Here is a 15,458-nt window from a genome sequence, read left to right on the forward strand (position 1 = left end):
CTCGAAGGGGGAGGGGAGGGGGATGGGGGAGGGATGGGGAGGGGTGGGGGAGGGGAGGTGGGATGGGGATGGGGAGGGGAGGGGAGGTGGGATGGGGATGGGGAGGGGAGGGGATGGGGAGGGGTGGGGAGGGGGATGGGGGAGGGGATGGGGGGATGGGATGGGGAGGGGAGGGGGATGGGGGAGGGGAAGGGGATGGGGGCAGGAGGGGAGGGGGATGGGGGATGGGAGGGGGAGGGGGAGGGGGGAGGGGAGGGTGGGGGAGGGGGGGGAGGGGGAAGGGGGAGGGGAAGGGGGAGGGGAAGGGGGAGGGGGAGGGGGCGGAGCTAGCCCAAGCCGCGAGTCCATTTTGCAGCTGTGCTTGGCACCTACTGTGCGGTGCCTGTAGCTGGAGGATGGGCGGTCGCACGGCCTCTCCCACTCGCCAGAGCAGCCTCTAGTTCGTTAGTCAAAACGTGAAAAAAAAGACCTGCTTTGCCCTGGGAAATAGTCACCCTGCCAAATACATTAGCTTGTAGGAGACAGAGGATGTGATGGAGCTGCTTGAAGAAGCTCTCATGTGCCCTGTTTGCTGTAGCCTGTTTGATGATCCACAGGTTTTGCCTTGCTCCCACAACTTCTGCAAAAAATGCTTAGAAGGTATCTTAGAAGGGAGTGTGCGGAATTCCTTGTGGAGACCAGCTCCATTCAAGTGTCCTACATGCTGTAAGGAAACTTCAGCTACTGGAATTAATAGCCTGCAGGTTAATTACTCCCTGAAGGGTATTGTGGAAAAGTATAACAATATCAAGATCTCTCCCAAAATGCCAGTATGCAAAGGACACTTGGGGCAGCCTCTCAACATTTTCTGCCTGACTGATATGCAGCTGATTTGTGGGATCTGTGCTACTCGTGGGGAGCACACCAAACATGTCTTCTGTTCTATTGAAGATGCCTATGCTCAGGAAAGGGATGCCTTTGAGTCCCTCTTCCAGAGCTTTGAGACCTGGTGTCGGGGAGATGCTCTTTCTTGCTTGGATACCTTGGAAACTAATAAGAGGAAATCCCTACAGTTACTGACTAAAGATTCAGATAAAGTGAAGGAATTTTTTGAGAAGTTACAATACACACTGGATCAAAAGAAGAATGAAATTCTGTCTGACTTTGAGACCATGAAACTTGCTGTTATGCAAGCATATGACCCAGGGATCAACAAACTCAACACCATCTTGCAGGAGCAACGGATGGCCTTTAACATTGCTGAGGCTTTCAAAGATGTGTCAGAACCCATTGTATTTCTGCAACAGATGCAGGAGTTTAGGGAGAAAATCAAAGTAATCAAGGAAACTCCTTTACCTCTCTCTAATTTGCCTGCAAGCCCTTTAATGAAGAACTTTGATACCAGTCAGTGAGAAGACATAAAACTAGTAGATGTGGATAAACTTTCTTTGCCTCAAGACACTGGCACATTCATTAGCAAGATTCCCTGGAGCTTTTATAAGTTATTTTTGCTAATCCTTCTGCTTGGCCTTGTCATTGTCTTTGGTCCTACCATGTTCCTAGAATGGTCATTATTTGATGACCTGGCAACTTGGAAAGACTGTCTTTCAAACATCAGTTCCTATCTGACTAAATCAGCCGATTTTATAGAACAATCAGTTTTTTACTGGGAACAGGTGACAGATGGGTTTTTCATTTTCAATGAAACATTCAAGAATTTTACTTTGGTGGTACTGAACAATGTGGCAGAATTTGCGTGCAAATATAAACTATTATAAAATCTGAAAAAAAAAAAAAAAAAAACTCCCCTCGCCAAACATACTAAAAGCATTTACTTCCTAAGTGAAACGTTAAGAAACAAAAGCTCTCTCCTCAGCTGCCACCAAGGTGCTCGGTTCTTATGAGGAAGCCAAGACCACACTGGGGTGAGGTCCTCACTTCATCAGGTGACTATCACCATGTCAGGCAGCACCAGCCCTGCACTCGCCCACACCATGGCCTCCATCTCAAGTTCTTCTGCATCTACTTGGACCTCATTCTGCATGACAATGACGTGACCATCACAGTGGATTAGATCAATGCCCTTGTCAAAGCAGCTGATATAAATGTTGAACCTTTCTGGCCTGGCTTGTTTGCAAAGGACTGGCCAATGTCAACATCAGGAGCTTCATCTGCAATGTAGGGGCTGGTGGACCTGCTCCAACAGTTGGTGCTGCACCTGCAGGAGGTCCTGCGCCCACCACCACTGCTGCCCCAGCTGAGGAAAAGAAAGTGGAAACAAAGGAAGAAGAACCTGAGGAGTATGATGATGACATGGACTTTGGTCTTTTTGACTAAACCTCTTTTATAACACGTTCAATAAAAAAACTGAACTCTTAAGAAAAAAAAAGAAACAAGCTAATATTCTGCAGTTGCTCTCTCTTAGCCTTCAGCATGACTCTTCATAAGCCCTTCAAATCTCTAGTAAAATACCGTTGGTTTGACTTCAAATTTTAAAGATATAGTTAAAAGTGAAGGGTCTTTAATCTGTATAACAATTTAAGGCACATGAAAAGAAAACTGAAACCAGCACTGAATTTAAAGCCTTCGTTATAATACAATTATATCAGTCATTCATAATAAAAATTTGTCCTAGAAACATACAGAAGGCATTTATAAACATATATAGAGTAACTTCCAGATAGGTGAAAACTACCATTCTTCTTGTTTACCTGCAGTTGTTTGGCAGACAAATCTTTTGTTCCTCTGAAGACATAGCTTTTTGAAATGCCTTCACATCCAAGTTCATGAACCTGAACCATTCTCCCAAAAGTAATAAGTCCAACCAAAGCTGTAGGTGGTAAAAGACTTAATGACATCTGCATGGATTCTTTCAGGGCTTGTAAATCTTCATCTTCCATGCAAGTATCAACCACATAGAGGAATATCAAAGGCATCTGAGGACCACGCTTTTAAAAAATTCATCAAAAAGAAAAAATACGTAGTTTAAAGCACAACATACAAGACAGTCAACAGGGAACTAATTAAATAACGGATACAAAAGAATCCTAGTAAAGCCATTTCAGAAATGAAACAGGTTATTTCTACTGTCATGGAGAGAGATCTAAGACATATCATCAGGTGAAAAATTAAGTTTAAGAACATTAGGTATAGTTACACAGAGAGGACTTTCACTTTCCATTTTATTTAACTACATGCATAAGGTTTCATTTGACTCATAAAATAATTAGTAAACCTGACTTGGATTTTCAGAGAACTAGAAACTAGCCAGGCTGGACAAATTACTGAATAGTCCAAGTGAACCATAATTGTTTTCTCTAAAACATTCATAAAAGATATTACTTCCACACTTAAACATGTAAACAACTATGTTAAGTATTCAGAAAGAGAATAAAAATGATTTTCCTAAGAAGGACCAATGCAAGATTATTTTCATTAATTAGACCTGGGGGATACATTAGCCAACTCCAGCATCATATTGACTAAATATTTGTTAACTGAACTTCCAACTACAAAGCAAGATTTATACTTTATTGTTTACTGATCTACTCAGTATAGCAAATCACACCACCCTACCCAGTATCTTGGCCACCCATCAAATAACTACAACATAGGAATTACCCTGCTCAAACTGACCTCAACAGTTCTTACCTTTGAAATGTTCCATCAAATCAATGTGAGAATTAAGCATGATTCCTTCTAAATCATCACAATTTAACAATTATTTCAGTATAAATTTTAAAACTTTCTTAAATATTTGTTCTTATGTTCTTACCAGAACTACATATTCAATGCTAGAAAACTGAGGTAAAAGTTCAGCAGGCTGATTCAGTTCAGATATACCAGCATAACTAGGTGGAAACTACAAATAGGAAAAAAAAAAAAAATTTTTAACAAATTATAGACTAGAAAGATTAATAAAATTTTAAACTGAAATATTTCCTGATCATTTAATTATTTTTAAAAAAGCATTTTCATTAAATGAGAAATAATTATTTGTATCTTTTTTTAAATATGCATTTTTCTACATGACTAGTATTTTGGCATTAACATCTGCAATGGATGTTTTATGGTTTTCTTTTTGTTTGTTTGTTTGTTTTCTGAGATGGAGTCTCACTCTGTCACCCAGACTGGAGTACAGTTCTGCAATCTCGGCTCACTGCAAGCTCCGCCTCCCGGGTTCACGCCATTCTCCTGCCTCAGCCTCCCGAGTAGCTGGGACTACAGGCGCCCGCCACCACGCCCAGCTAATTTTTTTTTTGTACTTTTAGTAGAGACGGGGTTTCACTGTGTTAGCCAGGATGGTCTCGATCTCCTGACCTCGTGATCCACCCACCTCAGCCTCCCAAAGTGCTGGGATTATAGCAGTGGCGTGAGCCACCGCGCCCGGCATGCAATGGATGTTTTCTTACCTGATTCCTTTGGTAACAAAAGTTGCAAGCCCAAAGTTTTGCTCGATAATCCACCTGACTGTTTTAAAAAAAAGAAAAGATATATCAGTTACATATTTCAGTTCAATTTTACAAAAATCCTAATTTCAACAAAATTAATTTCTTCCTAAAGCATGAACATATTCAAATTGATGGTCAAAGTAACTTTTAAAAGCCATGTAGTTTTAAACACTGCCAATATCTAATTCACACTTTTAACATGTACAAGTTTACCTAAATGGTGAATATAACTTTTAACATACAGTAAAGATTGGCTGGGTGCAATAGCTCACGCCTGTAATCTCAGCATTTTGGGAGGCTTGAGGCGGCAAATGGCTTGAGTCCCGGAGTTCAAGACCTGCTTGGGCAATATGGTGAAACCTAGTCTTTACAAAAAATACAAACAACCATCCAGGCGTGGTGGCACGTGCCTGTACTCCCAGCTACTCAGGGGGCTTAGGTGGGAGGATCATCTGAGCCCAGGTGGTCAAAGATACAGTGAGCCAGAATCACAACACTGTCCTCCAATCTAAGTGACAGAGTGAAACCATCTCAAAAATATACATACACACACATATATAGCAAATATCAATAAAATTAAAATAATCCTATTTTTTTCTTCAAGTGACTTCAGTAACATCTACACTCAGACCTAGAAAACATTTATTCAGGTCAAAAATATATTTACTGAATGCCTAATAAGTACCAACCATTATTTTAGGTGCTGGTGATACAAGAAAAAGAGAACTGCTCTCATGGAGTTTACATTCTAGAAAAGACAGACAGAAAAAAGACAAACAGATGCACAAACAAGAAAATACTTTTGGTTTTGTTTTTGAGACAGGGTCTCGTTTTATTGCCCAGGCTGCAGTGCAATGGTAGAATCATAGCTCCCTGCAGCACTGAACTCCTGGCTCAAGTGTTTCTCCCATCTTCAGCCTCCCAAGTAGCTAGGACTACAGGCACATACCACCACACCCAGCATATACATATGCGTGTACACACGCAATACATATGGTACACACGCATATACATATGCGTAACACGCAAAATAATATGTACACCGAATACAACATATGCGTGTACACACGCGCATATATGCACATATACATATATATGCATATATACACATATACATATTTTTTTTTCCTTTTCCCTCCTGTAGAAATGGAGTCTTGCTTTGCTGCATATATACACATATACATATATATATGCATATATACACATATACATATTTTTTTTTCCTTTTCCCTCCTGTAGAAATGGAGTCTTGCTTTGCTGCCCAGGCAATCCTCCCACCTTGGCCTCCCAAAGCACTGGGATTACAGGCGTGAGCTACTGCGCCCAGCTGAAAATACTTTTACATAGTAATAACAGAGATGAAAGAAAACAAAGCAGAATGTAAGAATGTGTTTAAGAGGGCTGCTTTAAAAAACAGCCTTCTTAAATAGACAACTAAAGTATGACCAGAATGAAAAGGAACCAATTACAAGAAAATCTGGAGACAGAAGAATCCAGGCAGAATGCACAGCTACTATACCATCGTCAAGGTAGGAGTAAGTTTGGTATGCTCAAGAACCAGAAAGAGGGTAACAGGGTTAAGGCATTATGTAGATGAGAATAAGGAAAATGGATAATACAAGATGAAGGCAGAAATACATACAGAGGCTAGATCATACAAGGCTTTATAGATCTTGATAAGGGGTTTGGATTTCTCATTCCAAGAATAAGAAGCTACTACTGGAAGATGTTAATCATCTGATTTTCATTCATAAAACTCTAGCTTCTGGGTAGAGAACAGACTGCTGAAAGACAAGAATAGAAACAGGGCGAGCAGGTAGGAGGATATTGAAACTGCCCAGGAAAAATATGGTGGTATCTTGAAGCAGGTATACTACCAGAGATGGAATAAGAGGCTGTAAGAGACAGAATCTGTAATGTTCTAGAGGTAGATCACCCAGATTTGCTAGTGGATTGGCTGGGGGGGAGAGGGAATGGAAGAGAAGTAAGAGATGATTCCTGAGATTTTGGCTTAAGCAACAGAAATCACAACATTTTTGGAAAAACATGTCACTCAATCATGACTTTTTTCTTTTTTTTTTTTTGAGGCAGAGTCTCGCTCTGTCGCCCAGAGCTGGAGTGCAGAGGCGCGATCTCAGCTCACTGCAACCTCCACCTCTCAGGTTCAAGCAATTCTCCTGTCTCAGCCTCCCGAGTAGCTGGGACTACAGGCACATGCCACCACACCCGGCTAAGTTTTATACTTTTAGTAGAGACGGGGTTCCACCATATTGGTCAGGCTGGTCTCGAACTCCTGACTTCAGATGATCCACCACCTCAGCCTCCCAAAGTGCTGGGATTACAGGCATGAGCCACCACGCCCGGCCAGTTATGACTTATCTAATGACACAAGATGGGTTGATACACATCCAGCACCACTATACAGAAGACACTGATGGGATCTAACAGTTTTTATAGCGACACTTTTACATTTGGTCTCTTTATATTATCAACTCACTACAACTAAAATGATCCTAAAATTTTACAGCTCTCTGGATTTTTTTTGACTGTCCTAATTTGAAAAAATTACTATGAACAAAAACAAAGGGATTTTTATAAAAATATGCAAAAAAAACCCCTACATTTTAAAATCACATTGCCACATTAGTTTTTCTATATATTTTACTTACCATAAAGGATTCAAAACTGCACGGCAAGTGGTCCTACTACACAGAACAGGCTCATATTGAATAGGTGGTAAGTCAGGTCTCTCTTTCAGTGGTGTAAACAGGGCTGCCACAGGAACAACCATTCTTGTAGCTTCCAGTCGACTTGATGGCCAAACATTCCAACTAAATCGGACTCCATCTCGTTCTTCATTTTGTTGAATGAATTCCAAATAGGTTGTCATTGTGGAGTTTGATTCTTATTTCTGTATCGAAATTTTAAAATATTTTAAAATCCAGGATCCTCTTAAGAAGGTTCACAAAATAAGTATGTTTTCCCCTCATTCAGCAATATTAATACATTAGAAATTAGGATCGGCTGGGCGCGGTGGCTCACGCCTGTAATCTCAGCACTTTGGGAGGCCGAGACGGGCGGATCACCTGAGGTCGGGAGTTCAAGACCAGCCTGACCAACACAAAGAAAGCCCGTCTCTACTAAAAATACAAAATTAGCCAGGCATGGTGGCATATGCCTGTAATCCCAGATTACAGGGATATGAGGGAGGCTGAGGCAGGAGAATCTCTTGAACCCTGGAGGCAGAGTTTGTGGTGAGCCAAGATCATGCCATTGCACTCCAGCCTGGGCAACAACAGCAAAACCCCATCTCAAAAAAAAAAAAAAATCCAGACCAAATGAAAATATTTATCTCAGAAAAAAATCAGCAAGCAACTCATAACAAAATAATTAATAGCTCTACCCAATGTCCATGAGGCCCAATAAGAGGTATTTAACACTTTTTTATTCACTCTAAAAGATGATGGCAAAAAATAGTGTCTTATTTCTTTAAGGATATATAGGAAAAGAAATGCAAAAATAGGGGGAAAACCTAGATCCTATGTTTTCCGTATCAGTTTTGAAAGTTAGAAGAATTCATATAAACGGATTTCAAAATTATAAAGTTCTAAAACTCACATGGTTTCTATCCGAAAAATAACAAGTTTCCACTAAACTTTATAGAAGAGAATGTTTAATGATATGTAACAAAAAGATTTTCCTAAAACTGGACACTTCTGCTTTGGACAGGTAACTTTCTTATTGTGCAAGTGCAGGCTATTTGTGGCACGATAAATAAAATGCTTGATAAGTGCTATTCCCCCAATTTATATATCATTTAGACTCTTTTGGAGAAACTTAGTTCAGAACATTTTGAACATTCCAAATTATGAGAGCATTTTAAACTCCAACTTGAGATATAAAATTTCAGTATAATAATTTAAGTTTACTAACCAAGGGAAGAGGATGCACTCTGGGGAGAGGCCAGTATCAAAAGACAGCTCCATTTTTACTGTCTAAATGCCTAGTTAGGATGCCGGCTTTTCTACGTAGGCAACAGCTCTATCTCATGCTCTCAAACTGCAACAGTAGTTAGTCATGGAAGGAAGCTGAAGAATTTAAAGGTGTGGGAGGACAAAGACATTCAAGTGTTGTGCAGCAGAAATGAAGGACGTCAAGTTGAAAGAAGTGAACTGTGAACCTAGGGTGCCTGGAAAACCCAACATGGATGTTTAAAGTTGCTAAGAACAATAGTGGGATGAGAAACTGACTCTAAAATTTAAGTGAAGAAAGAAGAGATATTATTTGGGGGGAAAAAGTTAGATATAAAAATTTTAATTTTAGAAAATCTTTCAAATAAATTTTCATAAAACAAATGACAGAAAGTGAAGCTTAACAAATCTAAGCATTCCAAGCAGTTAAGAACTTTCTCTTCTTTAAATAAGAAAATAAAAATTAAAGAAAACACTGTATTTCCTCCAATCGTGCCAGAATCTTGGAGACAGCTAGAAAATGTTACGCTAATCAAAAAAGATTGTGGTTTTTCATAGGTGCATAACGGGTAAAGAGAAATCCCAAGACTGCATTTGTTTAGAAAAGACTATTTTGGGCCGGGTGCGGTGGCTCAAGCCTGTAATCCCAGCACTTTGGGAGGCTGCGGCAGGTAGATCACCTGAGATCAGGAGTTCAAGACCAGCCTGGTCAACACGGCGAAACCCTGTCTCTACTAAAAATGCAAAAAAAAATTAGCTGGGCACGGTGGCATGCACCTGTAATCCCAGCTACTCAGGAGGCTGAGGCAGGAGAATCGCTTGAACTGGGGAGGCAGAGGTTGCGGTAAGCTGAGATCGTACCACTGCACTCCAGCCTAGACAACAGAGCAAGACACCATCTCAAAAAAAAAAAACTATTTTGAAGGTAAATATAGAAGACAGCTTTGAGGAGGGTGGTATGAGCTTTCACGGAAAAGTGTTGAAAGATAATGATAAAACAAAGGTGTGGGATATTCAGAGGAGAGTTAGAAGACGTCAAACTCCACCATAACATAGGTGATAATAAAGAAAAAACAACCAGGATGTGGGGGTGAGGGGGGGATTAGAAATGCAGCTTTTAGCAACAGCGTCCATGTTACTGATGTGAATATAAATTCTAAGACTATGCAAACCTCTTCCACATTTATTATACAGAACATAAGGCAAATAAAATTGTGTTTACTACTTAATTGCTCCTATAATTTAAGAAGCATGTACGCACCTACTATGTACCCACAAAAATTAAAAATAAAAAAAAATTTTAAGGCCAGGCACAGTGGCTCACGCCTGTAATCCTAGCATTTTGGGAGGCTGAGGCCAGCGGATCGCTTGAGGTAGGAGTTCAAGACCAGCCTGGCCAACATGGTGAAACCCCATCTCTACTAAAAATACAAAAATTAGCTGAGCTGGTGGTGGGTGCCTCTAATCCCAGCTACTTAGGAGGCTTAGGCAGGAGAATCACTTGAACCCGGGAGGTGGAGGCTGCAGTGAGCCGAGATCATGCCACTGCACTCTAGCCTGGGCGACAGAGACTCCTTCTCAAAAAAAAAAAAAAAAAAAATTTTTAATAAAATAAAATGAAATCAGAACAGGGATGACTACATTTGACAAAAAATAAGTCATAAGAAATCCAATGTTATTAAGAAAAAATAAAAATTCTAATGTGCCATAACAAAAAAAAAATACATCTAAAACACATCTGCAAAAGGCATTAAAATAGCTGAAACACAAAACAAAAAATATTTTGAATGACTGTTTTCTCAATTCTCCCAAGGACAGTACATAACTAGTACTTAGGTACTACGCAGGTATTTTCTCAAAAATGTATGAAGTAAACCTATCACTTCATATAAAACAACTTATAGTATTTTTTGCCAATGATAAAAATTTGAGCTTTCAAGCCAATATTAAATTGTTTTGCGTTTTTTTTTTTTTTTTTTTTTTTGAAACGGAGTCTCACTCTGTCGCCAGGCTGGAGCGCAGTGGGGCAATCTCAGCTCACTACAACCTCTGCCTCCTGGGTTCAAGCGATTCCCCTGCCTCAGCCTCCCGAGTAGCTGGGACTACAGGTGTGTGCCACCATACCCAGCTAGTTTTTTGTATTTTTAGTAGAGACAGGGTTTCACCATGTTGGCCAGGACGATCTCAATTGTCTGACCTCGTGATCCGCCAGCCTCGGCCTCCCAAAGTGTTGGGATTACACGCATGAGGCACCGCTCCCTGCCATTAAATTGTTTTAAAACTTGTGCCTGCTACCATAAGCTTGACAAGTTCCTAATATGTAAAGATTTTTCTGATGAGATCATTGTTGGTATTAATGTAATTTGTTTGATAGTATATAACAAAATGTATTAACATTTAGAAGATATACATTACTCAGTGAAGCAATATCTTCCAAACGGTCAACTTGTGATGTTAAAATATCACGCATGGGTAGATGATCCATTCAAAGTGTAGAATAGGCCAATGGGTTTTAAGGTAACAAAGTAGAAAAAGTTCACTCCTAAGCTTTCAGATTCCACACTGCAATTAACCTTTTAATTTATTAATTAATCCTTCACACAATTCAACCAAAACAATATATCACAATAAACTGCAGAAACAGATATGAAAACCCACCTGTCTTCTATTTAGCCACTTTTTTTTCTCTTTGGATACTCAATAATGTTTAAGTTAGGGGTTCTGAAAACCATTGCCTTAGGACCATTAGGAAACCTCACTAAGAAAGGTTCCAGAGTCTTAGCAGGAAGACATTCACACACAGACAACAACCAGGTTTAACTTTCTACAACAGGTTAAAAGGCTGGATTGTATCTCCACATTCTTACTTATTAAGACATACTAAATATCACCTGAGTGATATTTGGGCACAACTCTCTACTCCACATTTTTTCCTCTCAATCTCCCTGCTAAGATCAATTTGCTTGCTAAATCATATCTGTTACACTTCTTACATTCCCACATTCCAGCAGTAGTTTGAAGAAAATCCCACCTGTTTCTTAATTGGTCCAATTACACGGCTATGCACAACACTTCCCTGACTTCCCTCACCTTTCCACAGTAGGAGTCATGCAATCTTAAAATCACGAATTCAAGTACAAAATTTGCCAGGCTTAGTCCCACGTCCGACAATGGCATATCTGAAATAAAGTCCTTTTACAAGCCAACTTTACTTTTTTTTTTTTTTTTTTGAGACGGAGTTTCGCTCTTGTTGCCCAGGCTGGAGTGCAATAGCGTGACCTCGGCTCACCGCAAACTCCACCTCCTGGATTCAAGCAATTCTCCCGCCTCAGCCTCCTGAGTAGCTGGGATTACAGGCACGAGCCACCACACCTGGCTAATTTTTGTATTTTTAGTAGAGATGGGGTTTCTCCATGTTGGTCAGGCTGGTCTCGAACTCCCGACCTCAGATGATTCATCCACCTGGGCCTCCCAAAGCGCTGGGATTACACGTGTGAGCCACCACGCCCAGCCACAAGCTAGCTTTTCATAAAATGATATTATTTGATTAGCACTCTCTCTCCTAATACTAACATGTTTGCATAAAAGTATTAAACCAAAGAAATATTATTCCACACACTATATTAGAATGCAGACTTAGCATATTAGTCTCTTTTTTTTTTCTTTTTTGAGATGGAGTCTCACTCTATCACCCAGGTTGGAGTGCAGTGGTACAATCTCGGCTCACTGCAACCTCCACCTCCCAGGTTCAGGTGATTCTCTCACCTCAGCCTCCCGAGTAGCTGGGATTACAGGCGCGAGCTACTACGCCCGGCTAATTTTTGTATTTTTAGTAGAGATGTGGGTTTCACCATGTTGGCCAGGCTGGTCTCGAACTCCTGACCTCAGGTGATCGGCCTGCCTCGGCCTCCCAAAGTGCTGGGATTACAGGCGTAAGTCGCCGCACCCGGCCACTAGTCTTTATTTTTTTAAAAAAGTGACACAAAACACAAAAGACTATTCCAAAGAAATGTCCGATTTCAGTACAATATACTTTAGTTAAATAATTTATCATAATAGAGCTAAAAGCTAAGAAGCAAACCATTATGTCCCTTTAACCTAGTATATCAAATATGTGCCCAAGTCTTTTAAAAGTAAGACTTCCCTGGCCGGGCACTGTGGCTCACGCCTGTAATCCCAGCACTTTCGGAGGCCAAGGAGGGTGGATCATGAGGTCAGGAGATCGAGACCAGCCTGGCCAATATGGTTAAACCCCGTCTCTACTGAAAATACAAAAATTAGCCAGGCGTGGTGGCGGTCGCCTGTAGTTCCAGCTACTCGGGAGGCTGAGACAAGAGAATAGCTTAGCTTGTACCTGGGAGGCGGAGGTTGCAGTGAGCCGAAATTGTTCCACTGCACTCCAGCCTGGGTGACAGAGCAAGACTCCGTCTCAAAAAAAAAAAAAAAAAAAGACTTTCCCTATGATAGTTTTTCAATATTCTAATTTAAGCCCTTTTATTCATATCTAATTGAAAAAGTACTTGCCAAGTAAATTTGAGTTCCTTCCAATTAGATGTACTTGTTAGTTGCGAGTTAAATTTGTCTCCTACTTTTCACTTCTAAAATCCTCAATGAATTGTCTTCTTACGATCTTGGACAATTTAACCTCTCTGAATCCTCCGTTTTTCTCATCAGCAAAATAAGAGACTTGGACTAGAAAATCACAAGGTCCTAACTAACTCTAAAATTCTGTTAAGTCAATTAAAAATAGCTGGACTCTGGCCGGGCGCGGTGGCTCATGCCTGTAATCTCAGCACTTTGGGAGGCCGAGGCGGGCGGATCACCTGAAGTCAGGAGTTCGAGACCAGCCTGGCCAACATGGTGAAACCCCATCTCTACTAAAAATACAAAAATTAGCCAGGCATAGTAGCTCACTCCTGTAATCCCAGCTACTCGGGAGGCTGAAGCAGGAGAATCGCTTGAACCAGGGAGGCGGAGGTTGCAGTGAGCCGAGATCGCGCCACTGCACTCTAGCCTGGGCGACAGAGCAAGACTCCGTTTCAAAAAAAAAAAAAAAATAGCTGGACTTCTGAAATTATGTTCATTCACTACCAGAGGAGAAAGAGAAGGAAAACTTAACATGCATTTATATTTATATCTAAAACCTTTTTAAACCAAGTTAATTTGGCTAGTTATCCACGGCTTTGGAGGGTAGAGGTTGAGGGAGTTCAAGTGAAAACGAGAATTCCACAACCCCACTTCAGTGACTGATGTAGATTTACTATGACTTTCCTCAGGGAGTACCGTTACCACCAAATCGGGAAACACTACCTACCGCAGAAAGAAAGCCCAGTGAGATAGGCCTGGTCCTGTTGGAAAACGGAACTCTTACTAATCAAAACCCAAGGCATTATCTTTACCTAGCTCTTTTCCCCTTTAACCCCTTTAACTTCCAAGGCTGAATTACGGGTGACGTAGTCAATTGGGTTCAAAGTCTAGGACACTCCATATCTGGCAAGGAATGAAACAGTAAGTCCAAGGGCCCAGAGGCGATGATGGACTTGGGTGGAGGTGGGTGGCCCAGGAGGTGGCGGTGGGTGCTGGGCGAGATGCTCGAACCACCGTTTTCCACACGACTCCCATCTTTCCACCTAATCCAGGGGAGCTGGAGGAGGCCGGGGCCGGGGGCGAAGTGGGTGAGAGGGTGGCAAGCTCAGCGCTCAACGCTCCCCGCGCCGGACCGGGCCTCAGCCTCCAGCACACCTCGCTGGCCGCGGGGCACCCAGAGGGCAGAGCCGGGACCACCCCAGGATCCCAGCCCCCAGCCCGCCGCCGCCAGCCCGCCCCCGCTCCCCGCTGCGCACCTGCGGTCCCCCAGGAGCGGAGACGAGGCGGCCCTTACCTTACTGTCCCCCTGCAGGACCCGTCGCAGCCTCCGCTTGGCAAAATCTGTCCTCTCCGCCCAGCAGAAGCAGTCCGTGGCACCGCAATCAGGGGTGGCGCCACCCCGCCCCGGGCCTCAGCGAAGACCTCCGCCCGGCCAACATGGCTGGCGCCGCCTCTGCCACGTCAAGGGGAGGGGACGGGGCCTGAGGGCAGGAAGGGGGCAGGAAGGGGCGGGCGCAGAGTTACCGGGGCGGGCCACCGGACCCCTGAGCTTAATAACCGGAGGATTTGAGAAAGGCGCGCGGCGGGCGAAGGTACCGAGAGGGGAGAAGGGAGGAGACGTAGCGGGGACCCAGCCAGAGGGGCGGAAGAACCCGGACGACCCAGGCAGCCGGGGGGCCGAGGGGCATGGGACCGGGCAGAGCGGGACCCGGAGAGGGGCGGCGCCGGGGGAGCGCCGTTCCCCGCTCCCCAAAGCCACAGCGTATCCCACTCCCTGCAGGTCGCAGAAGGAGTGGAGAACTGGTGCCACTCGGACACCTTAGCTCACCGAGAGAAATGGAGACGGCCTCCAGGACATCTTAGGACCCTGGTTGATTCCGAGAATCACAAATCACGTCTCTGAAAAAAGTGAAAAGTTCATTGTTTCATTTAGGACAACAAATGTTTACTGAACACTTACTATGTGCCAGACACAATTGAGATGCTGGTGATATGATGCAGGCAAGGGAGGCCCAGATCCCAGGCCCGAAAGAATTCACGAACTATTTATGTATTTTAGCCTGTCTTTTCCTCCTACATTGCCTCTGCCACCTCAACTCTTGTCTCCCCCAAAACACACACACACAGTATAATATTTGGCTGATTCATCTTGATATGTTCAATGATTTTCTTTCCAAGAAAAAAGTTGAACAAAATGAGAAAGCAACAGATTGGTAAGACATTGGAGCTTGGTGGTCTCCGGCAACCCCATCCTTCAGTGAGGGGAATGAAATTAAGTGCCCATGGAATTAATTGCGTGTATGACAACACCTAAAAGCCTGCAAAGTTTAGCCATATCAGCATTTTATGGAATGGAAAAAAGGATCAAGTCCCTCTTCTTGAAAGCTCATATTCATGAGAAACAAGACAGCAGCACCAGGCTGGGCGCGGTGGCTCACGCCTGTAATCCCAACACTTTGGGAGGCGGAGG

At 42.6% G+C, this 15,458-nt stretch overlaps 2 protein-coding genes, 1 long non-coding RNA gene and 1 pseudogene across 4 annotated transcripts in view; 3 read left to right on the forward strand and 1 right to left on the reverse strand.

The window, feature by feature from the left end:
- The window catches only part of SEC23A (Sec23 homolog A, coat complex II component), a 73,091-nt gene extending 58,642 nt beyond the window's left edge, over positions 1-14,449 (reverse strand). The window contains exons 1-5 of one of the 2 annotated variants that reach the window (XM_030813757.1): positions 14,283-14,449; positions 7,100-7,341; positions 4,392-4,449; positions 3,755-3,841; positions 2,691-2,927 (exon numbers count right to left, since the gene is read on the reverse strand). In XM_030813757.1, the coding sequence (XP_030669617.1) occupies positions 2,691-2,927; positions 3,755-3,841; positions 4,392-4,449; positions 7,100-7,320 (603 nt within the window). In that variant the 5' untranslated portion in view covers positions 7,321-7,341; positions 14,283-14,449. Of the gene's footprint in view, positions 1-2,690; positions 2,928-3,754; positions 3,842-4,391; positions 4,450-7,099; positions 7,342-13,715; positions 13,758-14,282 lie in introns of those variants that run through there. The other variant, XM_030813758.1, reaches the window with a different exon arrangement.
- On the forward strand, positions 345-1,696 carry LOC105739236 (E3 ubiquitin-protein ligase TRIM13-like). The gene has a single exon (XM_030813759.1). The coding sequence runs from the start codon at positions 534-536 to the stop codon at positions 1,389-1,391; it is 858 nt and encodes a 285-aa protein (XP_030669619.1). The 5' UTR covers positions 345-533; the 3' UTR covers positions 1,392-1,696.
- On the forward strand, positions 1,821-2,667 carry LOC105739237 (annotated as a pseudogene).
- LOC115835316 lies at positions 14,353-15,341 on the forward strand. Its single transcript, XR_004030307.1, has 2 exons — positions 14,353-14,580; positions 14,769-15,341. It is a non-coding gene; the product is annotated as an uncharacterized LOC115835316 (long non-coding RNA).
- The last annotated feature ends 117 nt before the right edge of the window (positions 15,342-15,458 follow it).

The sequence above is a fragment of the Nomascus leucogenys genome, chromosome 1a (genome assembly GCF_006542625.1).
Source record: "Nomascus leucogenys isolate Asia chromosome 1a, Asia_NLE_v1, whole genome shotgun sequence".
NCBI classification, from domain to species: domain Eukaryota; kingdom Metazoa; phylum Chordata; class Mammalia; order Primates; family Hylobatidae; genus Nomascus; species Nomascus leucogenys.

What these genes read in the sequence shown, in the direction of transcription:
- LOC105739236 (XM_030813759.1), top strand. Translation starts at nt 534, where the DNA reads ATGGAGCTGCTTGAAGAAGCTCTCATGTGCCCTGTTTGCTGTAGCCTG.